This window comes from Bubalus kerabau, chromosome 3 (genome assembly GCF_029407905.1).
Source record: "Bubalus kerabau isolate K-KA32 ecotype Philippines breed swamp buffalo chromosome 3, PCC_UOA_SB_1v2, whole genome shotgun sequence".
NCBI lineage: Eukaryota > Metazoa > Chordata > Mammalia > Artiodactyla > Bovidae > Bubalus > Bubalus kerabau.
Genome location: NC_073626.1, coordinates 20,649,866 through 20,663,380, shown reverse-complemented (window position 1 = coordinate 20,663,380; position 13,515 = coordinate 20,649,866). Strand labels below are relative to the sequence as shown.

Below are 13,515 nucleotides of genomic sequence, written 5' to 3'. Positions count from 1 at the left end.
TGCAAAGAAAAGCAGTTTTAGGCTTCTAAGGGCAGCAAACTGTGAGAAGGTAAATATATGGCAGTAATCTAACCCAGGTTTGTTAGCAAATTTCTGTGGAGCCTCTCTACTCTGACATGTCTACAGCCGTCTCCAGGATAGAATTTATATGTTGCCTTAAGGCAGAAAAAGAGGAGTAGAGTGGGCTTTTTCTTGCCATTATTGCTTATTAACTGACTCCTGCTGCTGCTGCTGCTAAGTCGCTTCAGTGGTGTCCGACTCTGTGCAACCCCATAGACGGCAGCCCATCAGGCTCCCCTGTCCCTGAGATTCTCCAGGCAAGAACACTGGAGTGGGTTGCCATTTCCTTTTCCAATGCATGAAAGTGAAAAGTGAAAGTGAAGTCGCTCTGTCCTCCCTGTCCGACTCTTAGCCCTTCCCTGTCCGACTCTTAGCGACCCAGTGGACTGCAGCCCACTAGGCTCCTCCGTCCATGGGATTTTCCAGGCAAGAATACTGGAGTGGGGTGCCATTGCCTTCTCCAATTAACTGCCTCAGTCAGTTCAGTCGCTCAGTCATGTCCGACTCTTTGCAACCCCATGAATCGCAGCATGCAGGGCCTCCCTGTCCATCACCAACTCCCGGAGTTCACTCAGACTCACGTCCATCGAGTCAGTGATGCCATCCAGCCATCTCATCCTCTGTCGTCCCCTTCCCCGTCTGCTCCCAATCCCTCCCAGCATCAGTCTTTTCCAATGAGTCAACTCTTCGCATGAGGTGGCCAAAGTACTGGAGTTTCAGCTTCAGCATCATTCCCTCCAAAGAAATCCCAGGGCTGACCTCCTTCAGAAATGGACTGGTTGGATCTCCTTGTAGTCCAAGGGACTCTCAAGAGTCCTCCAACACCACACTTCAAAAGCATCAATTCTTCGGTGCTCAGCTTTCTTCACATTCCAACTCTCACATCCATACATGACCACAGGAAAAACTATAGCCTTGACTAGACGGACCTTTGTTGGCAAAGTAGTGTCTCTGCTTTTGAATATGCTGTCTAGGTTGGTCATAACTTTCCTTCCAAGGAGTAAGGGTCTTTTAATTTCATGGCTGCAGTCACCATCTGCAGTGATTTTGGAGCCCCAAAAAATAAAGTCTGACACTGTTTCCACTGTTTCCCCATCTATTTCCCATGAAGTGATGGGACCGGATGGCATGATCTTCGTTTTCTGAATGTTGAACTTTAAGCCATCTTCTTCAGTCTGCTCTTTCACTTTCATCAAGACGCTTTTTAGTTCCTCTTCACTTTCTGCCATAAGGTGTCATCTGCATATCTGAGGTTATTGATATTTCTCCCGGCAATCTTGATTCCCGCTTGTGCTTCTTCCAGTCCAGCGTTTCTCATGATGTACTCTGCGTGTAAGTTAAATAAGCAGGGTGACAATATACAGCCTTGACGTACTGCCTAGGGAGGTAAAATAACCGAAAGCATTACAATCGTTCTTATCGACAAAGTAGGTGGCTCTGAAAAGAGCCTTTTTCCGTACAGAGAAAGCAGCATCCTTGGATTAAGCCCTCTCTCCGCGGATGCAGCGGGCAAGCTGGATGTCCCTGGGCATGATGGTAACCCGCTTGGCGTGGATGGCACACAGGTTGGTGTCCTTGAAGAGCCCCACCAGGTAGGCCTCGCATGCCTCCTGCAGCGCTATCACCGCCGTGCTCTGGAAGCGCAGGCCGGTCTTGAAGTCCTGCGCGATCTCGCGCACCAGCCGCTGGAACGGCAGCTTGCGGATCAGCAGCTCCGTGGACTTCTGGTAGCGGCGGATCTCGTGCAGGGTCACCGTGCCGGGGCGGTATTGGTGCGGCTTCTTCACGCCGCCGGTGGCCAGCGCGCTCTTGCGGGTCGCCTTGGTGGCCAGCTGCTTGCGCGGCGCCTTGCCGCCGGTGGTCTGCTTAGTGCGAGCCATGAGGCTAACAGAAAACTGGCAGGAGAGTATTATGCTGCTAGTGCTGCTTCTGACCTTATTTATAGGAGCAAATCAGTTTGATTCCTAGGTCCCGCGCTGTGATGTAATTGGTTCTCACTTTGCCTTTCGGAGAAATATGATCGGATTTCCTTTAAAAATTAAAAGTATAATCGAACTTTTATACTGAGTCTATAGTCCAGTATAACATGAGTCCATACAGTAATATAACAGTGAAGTTTCATTTAGTACTGATTTTAATATAGTTCATTTATTGCATTTTATGAAGAGAAATAAACAACGGACTAAACAATCCTAATCTCGTTATCTGCAAAATTTAAAAATCCCGCCAGTGACAAATCTGGCCAGTGACAACTGGCCAGCTATTCCTCCTTTGTTCTCTTATTTATATTATACTTTTTGACAGGAAATTCATTTGACTATGCATATATATGTAAAGACATATATCGTGTACAATACACCCAAAACCTCTCAATGAGGCCTTACGGTCTTGTTATTTACCTACATGTACGTTATTCATAGCCTACAAGCCCAAACTTATGTTTTGATACGGAATTCTCTCAACATGGATTCTTTTGAATTTACAAATTATACCTTTTGTTATAGGCTAGGGTAGAAACCTACGAACATGAAGTTTTCTAAGACTTTATGGCGCGTTAAGTGACCAATGGCTAGCAATTTAGCACCTTTTTTCTAAGCAAATATGGGAGATACTCTTCCCTTTTTAAAAACAATACTTAACACTATAATATTAGCAAACAAAACTTAACTAAGATAATCCATTCGTTTTCATTGGAACACGCCTCCTGTAGTTACTAAGTAGTCCAGCACTTTCCAGAAAAAGTGAGTGGCTCTGAAAAGAGCCTTTGATTTTCAGAACTGGGAATATAATACTGCTAAACGTTTCACTTGCCCTTGGCCTTGTGGTGGCTCTCGGTCTTCTTGGGCAGTAGCACCGCCTGGATGTTGGGCAGCACACCACCCTGAGCAATGGTCACACGACCCAGCAGCTTGTTGAGCTCCTCGTCGTTGCGGATGGCCAGCTGTAGGTGACGCGGAATAATACGGGTCTTCTTGTTGTCCCGGGCCGCATTGCCTGCCAGCTCTAGAATCTCGGCGGTCAGGTACTCCAGTACCGCCGCCAGGTACACCGGGGCCCCGGCACCGACCCGCTCGGAGTAGTTACCCTTGCGAAGCAGTCGGTGAACTCGGCCCACGGGGAACTGCAGTCCGGCCCGCGAAGAACGGGTCTTCGCTTTTGCTCGGGCTTTCCCTCCTTGCTTCCCGCGCCCAGACATGGTAAGCGTTGAGCAAAATCAGAACCACCACAGGAAAATCAGAAAAAAAGTGATCTATAAGCAGCAACAAGATGGCAGTTATAGTGCTGGGTGGAATTGCCGTATGCGAGATAGGATTGGTTAAAATCTTCTGTTTCGTGTCTAACCAATAAGAAAAGAGATCTGGTGGAGGTAAATTTACATAATCTCGTCACGAATGCCTTGTCAAATCAGGTATGAATATTCGTAAACACCTTATTTGCATAGACCGCCTATAAAAGACGAGATTCTATTTGCCAACAGGAATTTCAAGACCTTTCTGGATGTTTGGGTATAGTTACTATAGACATGCCTGAACCGGCTAAGTCTGTTCCTGCTCCTAAAAAGGGCTCTAAAAAAGCTGTGACCAAGGCCCAGAAGAAGGACGGCAAGAAGCGCAAACGCAGCCGCAAGGAGAGCTACTCCGTGTACGTGTACAAAGTGCTGAAACAAGTCCATCCGGACACCGGTATCTCGTCCAAGGCCATGGGAATCATGAACTCCTTTGTCAACGACATTTTCGAGCGCATCGCTGGCGAGGCATCGCGCCTGGCGCAGTATAACAAGCGCTCGACTATCACATCCAGGGAGATCCAGACCGCCGTGCGCTTGCTGCTACCTGGGGAGCTGGCCAAGCACGCGGTGTCCGAGGGCACTAAGGCTGTCACCAAGTATACCAGCTCCAAGTAAATAAAATATGACTTGCCGCTGTTGACGAAGAAGACAATGGCACCCCACTAGTCCATGGGGTCTCTAAGAGTCGGACACTACTGAGTGACTTCACTTTCACCTTTCACTTTCCTGCATTGGAGAAGGAAATGGCAACCCACTCCAGTGTTGTTGCCTGGAGAATCCCAGGGACGGGGAAGCCTCGTGGGCTGCTGTCTATGGGGTCTCACAGTCAGACATGACTGAAGCGACTTAGCAGCAGCCGCAGCCGCTGTTAAACCAAAGGCTCTTTTCAGAGCCACTTACATTTTCATTTAAGGAGTTGTATACTCTTTCTGCTGTAATTTGGCTGGGTATTAAAGTGCGGTTGTTTGGTGCCTGAGATAATGAGATGAGAAGCTTCTATTTTGAGAAGAAGGCTCTTAAATCTAACATTTACCCAAACTTCTGTTCTGTACTAAATCGGCCAGTTTTTTGTTCTTTTCATATGGAAAGCAAGGGTGGCGGACTAATTGTAGTTCGCAGCTTCCCGCAACCTCTTTTTTCAGGCCAGATTCTTTGTTTCCACATCAGCCTGACCCACAGAGTTAAGATCCTTAACTCTTATCAGGCCTTCGCTCCAGAGTTAAAGATGCTTTCCCCTGACATCCCCGCCCTCACCCCCTTCCTCCTCCTCGGCGCCTGCGTATGGCAGGACCCCTTGATCACCTTTGTAAAAACAACCAATAGTTTTCCAGTTTCCTGACGGGACGTTGAAGTGGTGCCAATCTTCCCTTGATTTTCCTTATTTCACTTAGTTTAAAAGTATTAGGCACTTTGATAATCATTGCATTTTCCTTAATCTGGATGTCGCGAGATTTCATAAAAAATGAACAAATTCACCGAGAGATGTAGCCTAATGCTGGGAGAGGAGGTTATTCTTGTAAAAAGACTTGATGTGTTGAGAGATCTGTAGATGTGAAATGTTTTTCAGTTCTATCTGGACATCTTTGAAAGAACATTGCCTCAGAAGAATATTGGTTGGAATTTGAATTTTGTGAGGTAAATAATCTTTGGTTCTCACAGCCTCAGTTTCTTACTGTAAAAATGAATATTATGGGAGTTCCCGGAGTTGTCCAAAGGTTAGGACTCGGCTTTTTCACTGCCTTGGCCTGTTCAATCCCTGGGAGGGAAACTAAGATCCTGCCAGCCCGGTGGAGCAGCACCCCACAGCACTCACCCCCCCCCCAAATTATTGTAACCAACTCCATTGACAACATTTTTGTGTGGGAAAAAATGCAATAATTGTAATAAACACAAACATGTTAGATAGATATACAACTCATGAAGTTATTTATGGACATTATGAGGTCAATTTTTTCCATCATTCCTACACTTTACATATAAGAAAGACAAGTTTTTGAAGTAGTGTTATACTCAAAAGTAATAATAATACTATAATGAGTGAGGAAAGTTCTGCTCCATGAAATTAGACATTCTTTTGTTCAGTAGGACCCTATGGGGCCTTCTGTGGAAAATTCTTCAAGAGATAGGAATACCAGACCACCTTACCTGCCTCCTGAGAAATCTGTATGCAGGTAAAAAATTAACAGTTAGTCTGGACATGGAACAACAGACTGATTCTAAACTGGGAAAGGAGTACAAGGCATCTGGTCCCATCACATCATAGCAAATAGATGGCGAAACAATGGAAACAGCGATAGGCTTTCTTTTCTTTTCTTGGGCTCCAAAATCACTGCAGATGGTGACTGCAGCCATGAAACTAAAAGATGCTTACTCCTTGAAAGAAAAGCTATGACCAACCTAGACAGCATATTAAAAAGCAGAGAAGTTACTTTGCCAACAAATGTCCATCTGGTCAAAGCTATGGTTTTTCCAGTAGTCATGTATGGATGTGAGAGTTGGAGTATAAAGAAAGCTGAGCACTGAAAAATTGATGCTTTTGAACTGTGGTGTTGGAGGATACTCTTGGGATTCTCTTGGACTGCAAGATCAAACCAATCAATCCTAAGGAAAATCAGTCCTGAATATTCATTCATTGGAAGGATTGATGCTGAAGCTGAAGGTTCAATACTTTGGCCACATGATGTGAAGCACTGACTTATTGGAAAAGACCCTGATGCTGGATAAGATTGAAGGCAGGAGTATAAGGGGACGACAAAGAATGAGATGGTTTGCTGACATCATGGACTCAATGGACATGAGTTTAAGCAAGCCCAGGGATTTGGTGATGGACAGGAAGCCTGGTGTGCTGCAGTTCATGGTGTCACAAAGAGTCGAACACAACTGAGCAACTGAGCTGGATTGATGGGGCCTTCCCCCATAACCTTTGTTTTAGATCCTCTCTGAGGTATCTTCCCTGATAGTTTAGTTGGTAAAGAATCTGCCTGGAATGCAGGAGACCCTGCATTCCTGGGTCGGGAAGATCTGCTGGAGTGGAATAGGCTACTCACTTCAGTATTCTGGCCTGGAGAGTTTCATGGACTGTATGGTCCATTGACATGTATATTCCATAGGGTCACAAAGACTTGGGCACGACTGAGCGACTTTCACTGAGGTATCAAAATTTGATGCAATCTTTCTGACTTTTTTTGCAGAAGTGAAAACCCTTCCACTGAATGGAAGATGTTAACTACTTCATGACCATGACCACCTAGCTCCATGCCTCCTGGAGCCTAAAGTGAAGTGAAGAGGCTCAGACACGTCTGACTCTTTGCGACTACGTGGACTGTACAGCCCAACAGGCTCCTCCATCCATGGGATTCTTTAGGCAAGAATACTGGAGTGGGTTGCCATTTCCTTCTCCAGGGGATCTTCCTGAACCAGGGGTCAAACCCGGGTCTCCTGCATTGCAGGCAGACGCTTTACCCTCTGAACCACTAGGAAAGCCTGGAAACGAAGATCTGATCAATTTAACACTTGTAACACCACCCTGTTACTCTTTATAAGTCAGTGAGAGAATTTTGTATAATCTAATCAAATACCCTGGGAAACCACTTCCCTCAGCTAGCTTTTAAAAACCCAGGAGCTTGAGGCTTTTTAGGGCCTGAACCACCTCTCATTGCAAGGCTGTAGAAAAAGCCTTTCTCTTTTCCCAACGCCAAAGTTTCAGTTTGGCCTCACTGTGCGTTGGGCACAGGAGACTGAATTAACATTTCTGCTATTAAAACCTAGACACCCTAGCTAAAAAATGGAAATGTAAACTGTTGCTGTTAAAGCAATGTCAAAATTATGTGAGTCTGCAGCATTTAGGAAGCATTTACTAGTATCTATAGTCATTTTCGTATTTACCCTTCTAAATTTCAGATATGTAGTTATAATCTTAAAGAACATCATTGAATGAACATCATTGAATAATACATTAATCAATAATTCTTAAACACGTGTAGGTTCATTAATTTTTGGTTGGGGTCTGATAAATTATCACAATTATAGTGGCTTAAAACAATACATTTATAATTTTAGGTTCTTTAGATCAACATTCAGAAATGAATCTCATTGAGGTAAAATCAAGCTGTCAGAGTAAGAGTGAATCTGTTTCCATGCCTTTTGCGACACCTGGAGTGGTCTTTGTTCCTTTGCTTATGGCACCTTTCCTAGATTTGAAAGTAAGCAATATCTGGCCAAATTATTTTCATGCTGCCTTCTTTCTGGATATGCATTCTGATTCCCTCTTCCATTGATAAGGGCCCTTGTATTATATTAGGTTCACTTGGGTTCTCTAGGATAACCTTCTATTTATTTATTTGGCCTCACCACCCAGCATGTGGGATCTTAATTTACCAACTAGGCATCAAACCCCTGCCCCCTGCAGTGGAAGCATGGAGCCCTAACCACTGGACCACCAGGGTACTCCCTAGGATAGCCCTATTTAAAGTCAAATGATTAGTAACCTAAATGGCATCTGCAATCTTAATTCCCATTTGTTATGTGTCCCAACATATTCATAGACTACAGAGATTAAAAGGTAGACAAAATTGTGGAGGCATCATTGTATCTAGCACAGTAAATGACAGTATTTTTAAAATTTGACAGAATGCTATATATTTTGCTTTTGGCAGGAAGAGGAACATATGGACACACTATTGTATGTAATTTCTGGGAGTTCGTATACTCCACTAAAGCTCATGTAGTAGACCTGGTTTAGATATTTACCCCTGGGACTACAGAAAGCAAAAATTGTCTATTTACAATAATATGAAGTCTTAAGTACAGCTATATGGTTTAGTTTTCATTCTTTCAATATATATATGTATATGTAATAAATATATATATTTATTTTTATATATTATATATAATATATATATGTTGTTGCTTTTCTTCTTTATGTATATTGTGTTATTTGAATGTTTGCATACCTTTTTGTGTATGTTGTGTTGTAAACTTAAGTGTGCTTTGAGTGGGAAGCCTGCCATTCATGAGAAAGTAATTTACACAATGTTATAGGCTATTATGACTTTTTTCCTACCAGGGTTGAAATCCTAAAGTATTTTAAAATATACTCCTAGCATTTGTTCAATATGGGATGTCATTTTAGCGGTTTATAACCTTAAGCAGGTTTGTAAATGGGGATTCTCTGGTGGCTCAGCAGTAAAAAATCCACCTGCAAGGCAGGAGACGTGGGAGAGGAGGGTTGGGTCTCTGGTCTTGGAAGAACCCCTGGAGGAGGGCATGTAACCCACTCCAGTACTCTTGCCTGGAAAATCACATGCACAGAAGAGCCTGGTGGGCTAAAGTCCAGTAGTTGTAAAGAGTTAGATACGACTTAAGTGACTAAGCACACACACTCCCAGGTTTGTAATTATGAGAAAGGGTAAGTTATAATGACTGTTATATATGTGTTCACATGACAGAAGAGTGTTGATAACTGACGTATGAATTGTTTTTCCATTAATTTTTTTTTTTGCTGACCGAGATGAAAACAATCATATGAAATCCATCTTGGGAGAAAGTAACATAGTTTAAGGGAGAGGATGCATCAAATACCTTCTGGACATTTCTTTCCTGAACTGCAAGTGTTATGAATCCCAATATGGTAGTTTGGCAATGGTCTAACTTTTCATTAGCGAAACCTTGGACAAATTCTCTTTACAACTAAATGGCCCTTTTCTGGAAACGGTGATACTCACTTTTCAACCACTATGTTCATTAATTGCCTTGTTCCCATTAATATTTTGAAAAGTTATATTGCTTTAAGCAAATAAATTGAATACATGTACATTTTTTCTTACCACAACACTAATACAAGAAGCATTGCATTACATCCCCTATATGGCACATGCCACATGGTCAGCCTGCTTCTGGTGTCACAGCCAGGACACACCCTGAACACAGGGCGCCTCCTGCGGAAGAAGCTGGTGGGTGGATTCTGCATCCAAATCTCCAGATCCTGGGCAGGCCTGGCCTTCCCCCGCCATGCTCTGCTTCCTTGACTGGAAAGGCCCAGAACTGCCTCCCAAGTGCTGTACTGGCTGGAAATTTGGGGTTTGAGTTGGGGCTGCTGGGTGAGGTGAGGGTGGGAGCTTTAGCTCTCTACTGTTCAGCAAGACCTTTCAGCACCTGGACACTCGGACTGGAAAGCCTGCCGGTTCTTGGGCTGTGAGCAGGTGCCTCTCCCCACCAAATCGCATCTCACCTGTAAAATGGATGCGTACACCAGCCCCCGGGAGATTGCCGCAGACAGCAGTGCCTCTCCGCTTACCCTGGTCGGCCTGTCAAAGGCTCTGCCCACAGCGAGGATGTCTCCCCCACTGCATGCAGCTTGATTGGTCTGGTGTTTGGAACCGCTCGGCCCTGCGTCCAGTACGCTCCGGTCACCTTGTCCACTACGGACCTGGCAAGCCCTCCTTGCACTGATAAAAAAAAAAAAGCAGCATTGTAAAACTAAAGTTGCTCTTTTCATGAATTCAGTTTGTAAAGCACACTACCACACCAGTTCAGAAGTTCAGATGATACTTGCATGTCCACACTTGGCTAGCGTTCTGCTAGTGAGCAGTGAAACAAAAACAAAAAAAGGCCATGCTACTACTAAAGTACAAGAACATGATTGTGTTTTCAACCGAATGGTCTGTGTCTCGGGAGTGTTAGCACCACAAAGCACCAAGCTGCTTTGGAGAAAGTAATGGCAAGAAAACCCAATTTTGGCAACCGGTAGTTGTTACAACGCTTCTACTGAAAGAGTGGGTGGCTCTTAAAAGAGCCTTTGGAATCAAATATGAAAAACGCCCCTTTGTCGGGATCACTTGGAGCTGGTGTACTTGGTGACAGCCTTGGTGCCCTCAGACACTGCATGCTTGGCCAGCTCCCCGGGCAGCAGCAGACGCACGGCGGTCTGGATCTCCCTGGATGTAATAGTCGAGCGCTTGTTGTAATGTGCCAGGCGAGACGCCTCGCCCGCGATGCGCTCAAAGATGTCATTGACGAAGGAGTTCATGATGCCCATGGCCTTGGAGGAGATGCCGGTATCCGGATGGACCTGCTTCAGCACCTTGTACACGTACACAGAGTAGCTCTCCTTGCGGCTACGCTTGCGCTTCTTGCCGTCCTTCTTCTGGGCCTTGGTAACCGCCTTTTTAGAGCCCTTTTTAGGGGCAGGAGCGGACTTAGCTGGTTCAGGCATAGCTAATAAACTGAACAACTTCCAGTCAAAATATAAACTGTGCTGCTGTTACAGTGGTCTTGATATTTGTAGAAGTAGTATGCAAATATGGTATGTAAAATCTTGCATTCTCATTGGATAGGTTTTGCTAGTTAGTATGGCGGTATGCAAATTATGTGCCATCAGTTTTCGTTTTTAATTGGTTGCTACCTTGAAGACTCTTTAGCCAATCGAACTGCGTAACTTACAATTCGGCTTACAAGTATAATTGCCTCTGATTTGTTAAGCGAATTTGTGTTCCTTTTTCTTTTCTTTTGCTCGTTGTGTTGGTTAGACTGTTAAAATGTCTGGACGGGGAAAACAAGGTGGCAAGGCTCGAGCTAAGGCCAAGACCCGCTCTTCGCGGGCCGGACTTCAGTTTCCCGTGGGCCGAGTGCACCGTCTGCTTCGCAAAGGGAACTATGCTGAGCGCGTCGGGGCGGGAGCACCGGTGTATCTGGCGGCCGTGCTGGAGTACCTGACGGCCGAGATCCTGGAGCTGGCGGGCAACGCGGCCCGGGACAACAAGAAGACCCGCATCATCCCGCGTCACTTGCAGCTGGCCATCCGCAACGACGAGGAGCTCAACAAGCTGCTGGGCAAAGTCACCATCGCTCAGGGCGGCGTCCTGCCCAACATCCAGGCCGTGCTGCTCCCTAAGAAGACCGAGAGTCACCATAAGGCCAAGGGCAAGTAAACTGGAATATTCCAAGTTCTCGTTCCTTGAGCATTCAGTCTTAGACAAAGGCTCTTTTCAGAGCCACCCACGTTTTCATTAAAAGGGCTTACATTATTTTTTAAGCCGAATGCTTTTCAGTGCAATTTGTCCATCTTGGAAGTGCTGAAATATTGGTGTCAGTATTTACACTTTGAAATGCCAAACTAATCACCCAGTTTAAAGTTAAAAAAAAAATTTCTCTTCTAAGTATGTGATCTACAGAAGCCTTATGTAACAAGTAACTTGATCAATTCAACAGGTCCTCAGGGTTGTAAATATTGAGAAAAGGGTTGCAATAAGATAATGAAGAGTAGATACTGAAAGTCGACATGGAGATACAGTTAGTGACCTACAGGTTGTTAAAGTCACTCCTTTAGTACTACTCCTTGTTGAAAGGAATTGTTTTGCATTATAGTGGGATAAATTGATCTGCCATTCACACTTTGGCTTTTAATAGCCAGTCTCTACTAAGCTGGGCCCTAGTTAATTGTGAATAAGCATACAGTATTGGATAGCCTGGATTTAAAATTTATTTTGGTAGGGCTTAATACAGGGTCACCTTGAGTTCAAGGAGCAAACAGTTACATTTGGGTTAATACAATAGGAAGTGTGAAATTATTCCAGGGTTAATGGTTTTTTGTGCATCGTCGAAAATTCTGTACAAAGAATTAAGAATCTCTAATAAGAATTGAACCCTGAACAGGCCCCAATCTGTCTGTGGTTTGAGGTTGCTTTATGTTTCAGAAAGCAGCTTGTCTCCCGTGAAGACAAAGTCCTCTTCTTTGATAGAATATCTAACTAATATAGTTGGGTTTTGCATCTTCTAGGTAGAGGAGTTCAGAGATTGAGATCTGGGCTTTCATTTGAGGTAGAGGTAACCAGACCATCCAGACTGGGATGTAGTTGCCCACGGAACGTTTCACTGTTAACCCAGTATGGATTCATGGCAGTTACAGTAGTTGACACCTTCAGTTCAATTCAGTCTCTCAGTCGTGTCTGCCTCTTCGAGACCCCATGAATCGCAGCACGCCAGGCCTTCCTGTCCATCACCAACTCCCGAAGTTTGCTCAAACTCATGTCCATCGAGTCAGTGATGCCATCCAGCCATCTCATCCTCTGTCGTCCCCTTCCCCTCCTGCCTCCAATCCCTCCCACCATCAGAGTCTTTTCCAATGAGTCAACTCTTCGCATGAGGTGGCCAGAGTATTGGAGTTTCAGCTTTAGCATCAGTCCTTCCAATGAACACCAAGGACTGGTCTCCTTTAGAATGGACTGGGTGGATCTCCTTGCAGTCCAAGGGACTCTCAAGAGTCTTCTCCAACACCCCAGTTCAAAAGCATCAATTCTTCGGCGCTCTGCTTTCTTCACAGTCCAACTCTCATATCTACCTAGAAGATGACTGCTGGAAAAACCATAGCCTTGACTAAACGGACCTTTGTTGGCAAAGTAATATCTCTGCTTTTTAATATGTTATCTAGGTTGGTCATAACTTTCCTTCCAAGGAGTAAGCGTCTTAATTTCATGGCTGCAGTCACCATCTGCAGTGATTTTGAAGCCCCCCCCAAATAAAGTCTCACACTGTTTCCCCATCTCTTTCCCATGAAGTGATGGGACCAGATGCCATGATCTTAGTTTTCTGAATGTTGAGCTTTAAGCCAACTTTTTCACTCTCCTCTTTAACATTCATCAAGAGGCTTTTCACTTTCTGCCATAAGGGTGGTGCCATCTGCATATCTGTGGTTATTGATATTTCTCCTGGGAATCTTGATTACAGCTGTGCTTCTTCCATCCCAGTGTTTCTCATGATGTACTCTGCATATAAGTTAAATAAGCAGAGTGACAATATACAGCCTTGATGTACTTCTTTTCCTATTTGGAACCAGTCTGTTTTTCCATGCCCAGTCCTAACTGTTGCTTCCTGACCTGCATATAGGTTTCTCAAGAGGCAGGTCAGGTGGTCTGGTATTCCCATCTCTTTCAGAATTTTCCACAGTTGATTGTGATCCACACAGTCAAAGGCTTTGGCATAGTCAATAAAGCAGAAATAGATGTTTTTCTGGAACTCTCTTGCTTTTTCCACGATCCAGCGGATGCTGTTGTACTGAAAGAGGAACTCCCCAGGTCGGTAGGTGCCCAATATGCTACTGGAGATCAGTGGAGAAATAACTCCAGAAAGAATGAAGGGATGGAGCCAAAGCAAAAACAATACCCAGTTGT

General features: G+C 44.6%; 5 protein-coding genes across 5 annotated transcripts; 2 read left to right on the top strand and 3 right to left on the bottom strand.

Moving 5' to 3' along the window:
• Positions 1-103: 103 nt before the first annotated feature.
• On the bottom strand, positions 104-2,058 carry LOC129645578 (histone H3.1-like). The gene has a single exon (XM_055570878.1). The coding sequence runs from the start codon at positions 1,938-1,940 to the stop codon at positions 1,542-1,544; it is 399 nt and encodes a 132-aa protein (XP_055426853.1). The 5' UTR covers positions 1,941-2,058; the 3' UTR covers positions 104-1,541.
• A 166-nt stretch (positions 2,059-2,224) lies between these two features.
• Positions 2,225-3,328, bottom strand: LOC129645584 (histone H2A type 1-B). Its single transcript, XM_055570885.1, has one exon. It carries the CDS (start codon positions 3,254-3,256, stop codon positions 2,864-2,866), a length of 393 nt encoding a protein of 130 aa, XP_055426860.1. The 5' UTR covers positions 3,257-3,328; the 3' UTR covers positions 2,225-2,863.
• A 214-nt stretch (positions 3,329-3,542) lies between these two features.
• Positions 3,543-4,330, top strand: LOC129645596 (histone H2B type 1-C/E/F/G/I-like). The gene has a single exon (XM_055570898.1). The coding sequence runs from the start codon at positions 3,584-3,586 to the stop codon at positions 3,962-3,964; it is 381 nt and encodes a 126-aa protein (XP_055426873.1). The 5' UTR covers positions 3,543-3,583; the 3' UTR covers positions 3,965-4,330.
• Positions 4,331-10,147: 5,817 nt separating this feature from the next.
• On the bottom strand, positions 10,148-10,598 carry LOC129645601 (histone H2B type 1-C/E/F/G/I). Its single transcript, XM_055570903.1, has one exon. The coding sequence runs from the start codon at positions 10,560-10,562 to the stop codon at positions 10,182-10,184; it is 381 nt and encodes a 126-aa protein (XP_055426878.1). The 5' UTR covers positions 10,563-10,598; the 3' UTR covers positions 10,148-10,181.
• Positions 10,599-10,804: 206 nt separating this feature from the next.
• LOC129645582 (histone H2A type 1) lies at positions 10,805-11,381 on the top strand. The gene has a single exon (XM_055570882.1). The coding sequence runs from the start codon at positions 10,885-10,887 to the stop codon at positions 11,275-11,277; it is 393 nt and encodes a 130-aa protein (XP_055426857.1). The 5' UTR covers positions 10,805-10,884; the 3' UTR covers positions 11,278-11,381.
• Positions 11,382-13,515: the final 2,134 nt, after the last annotated feature.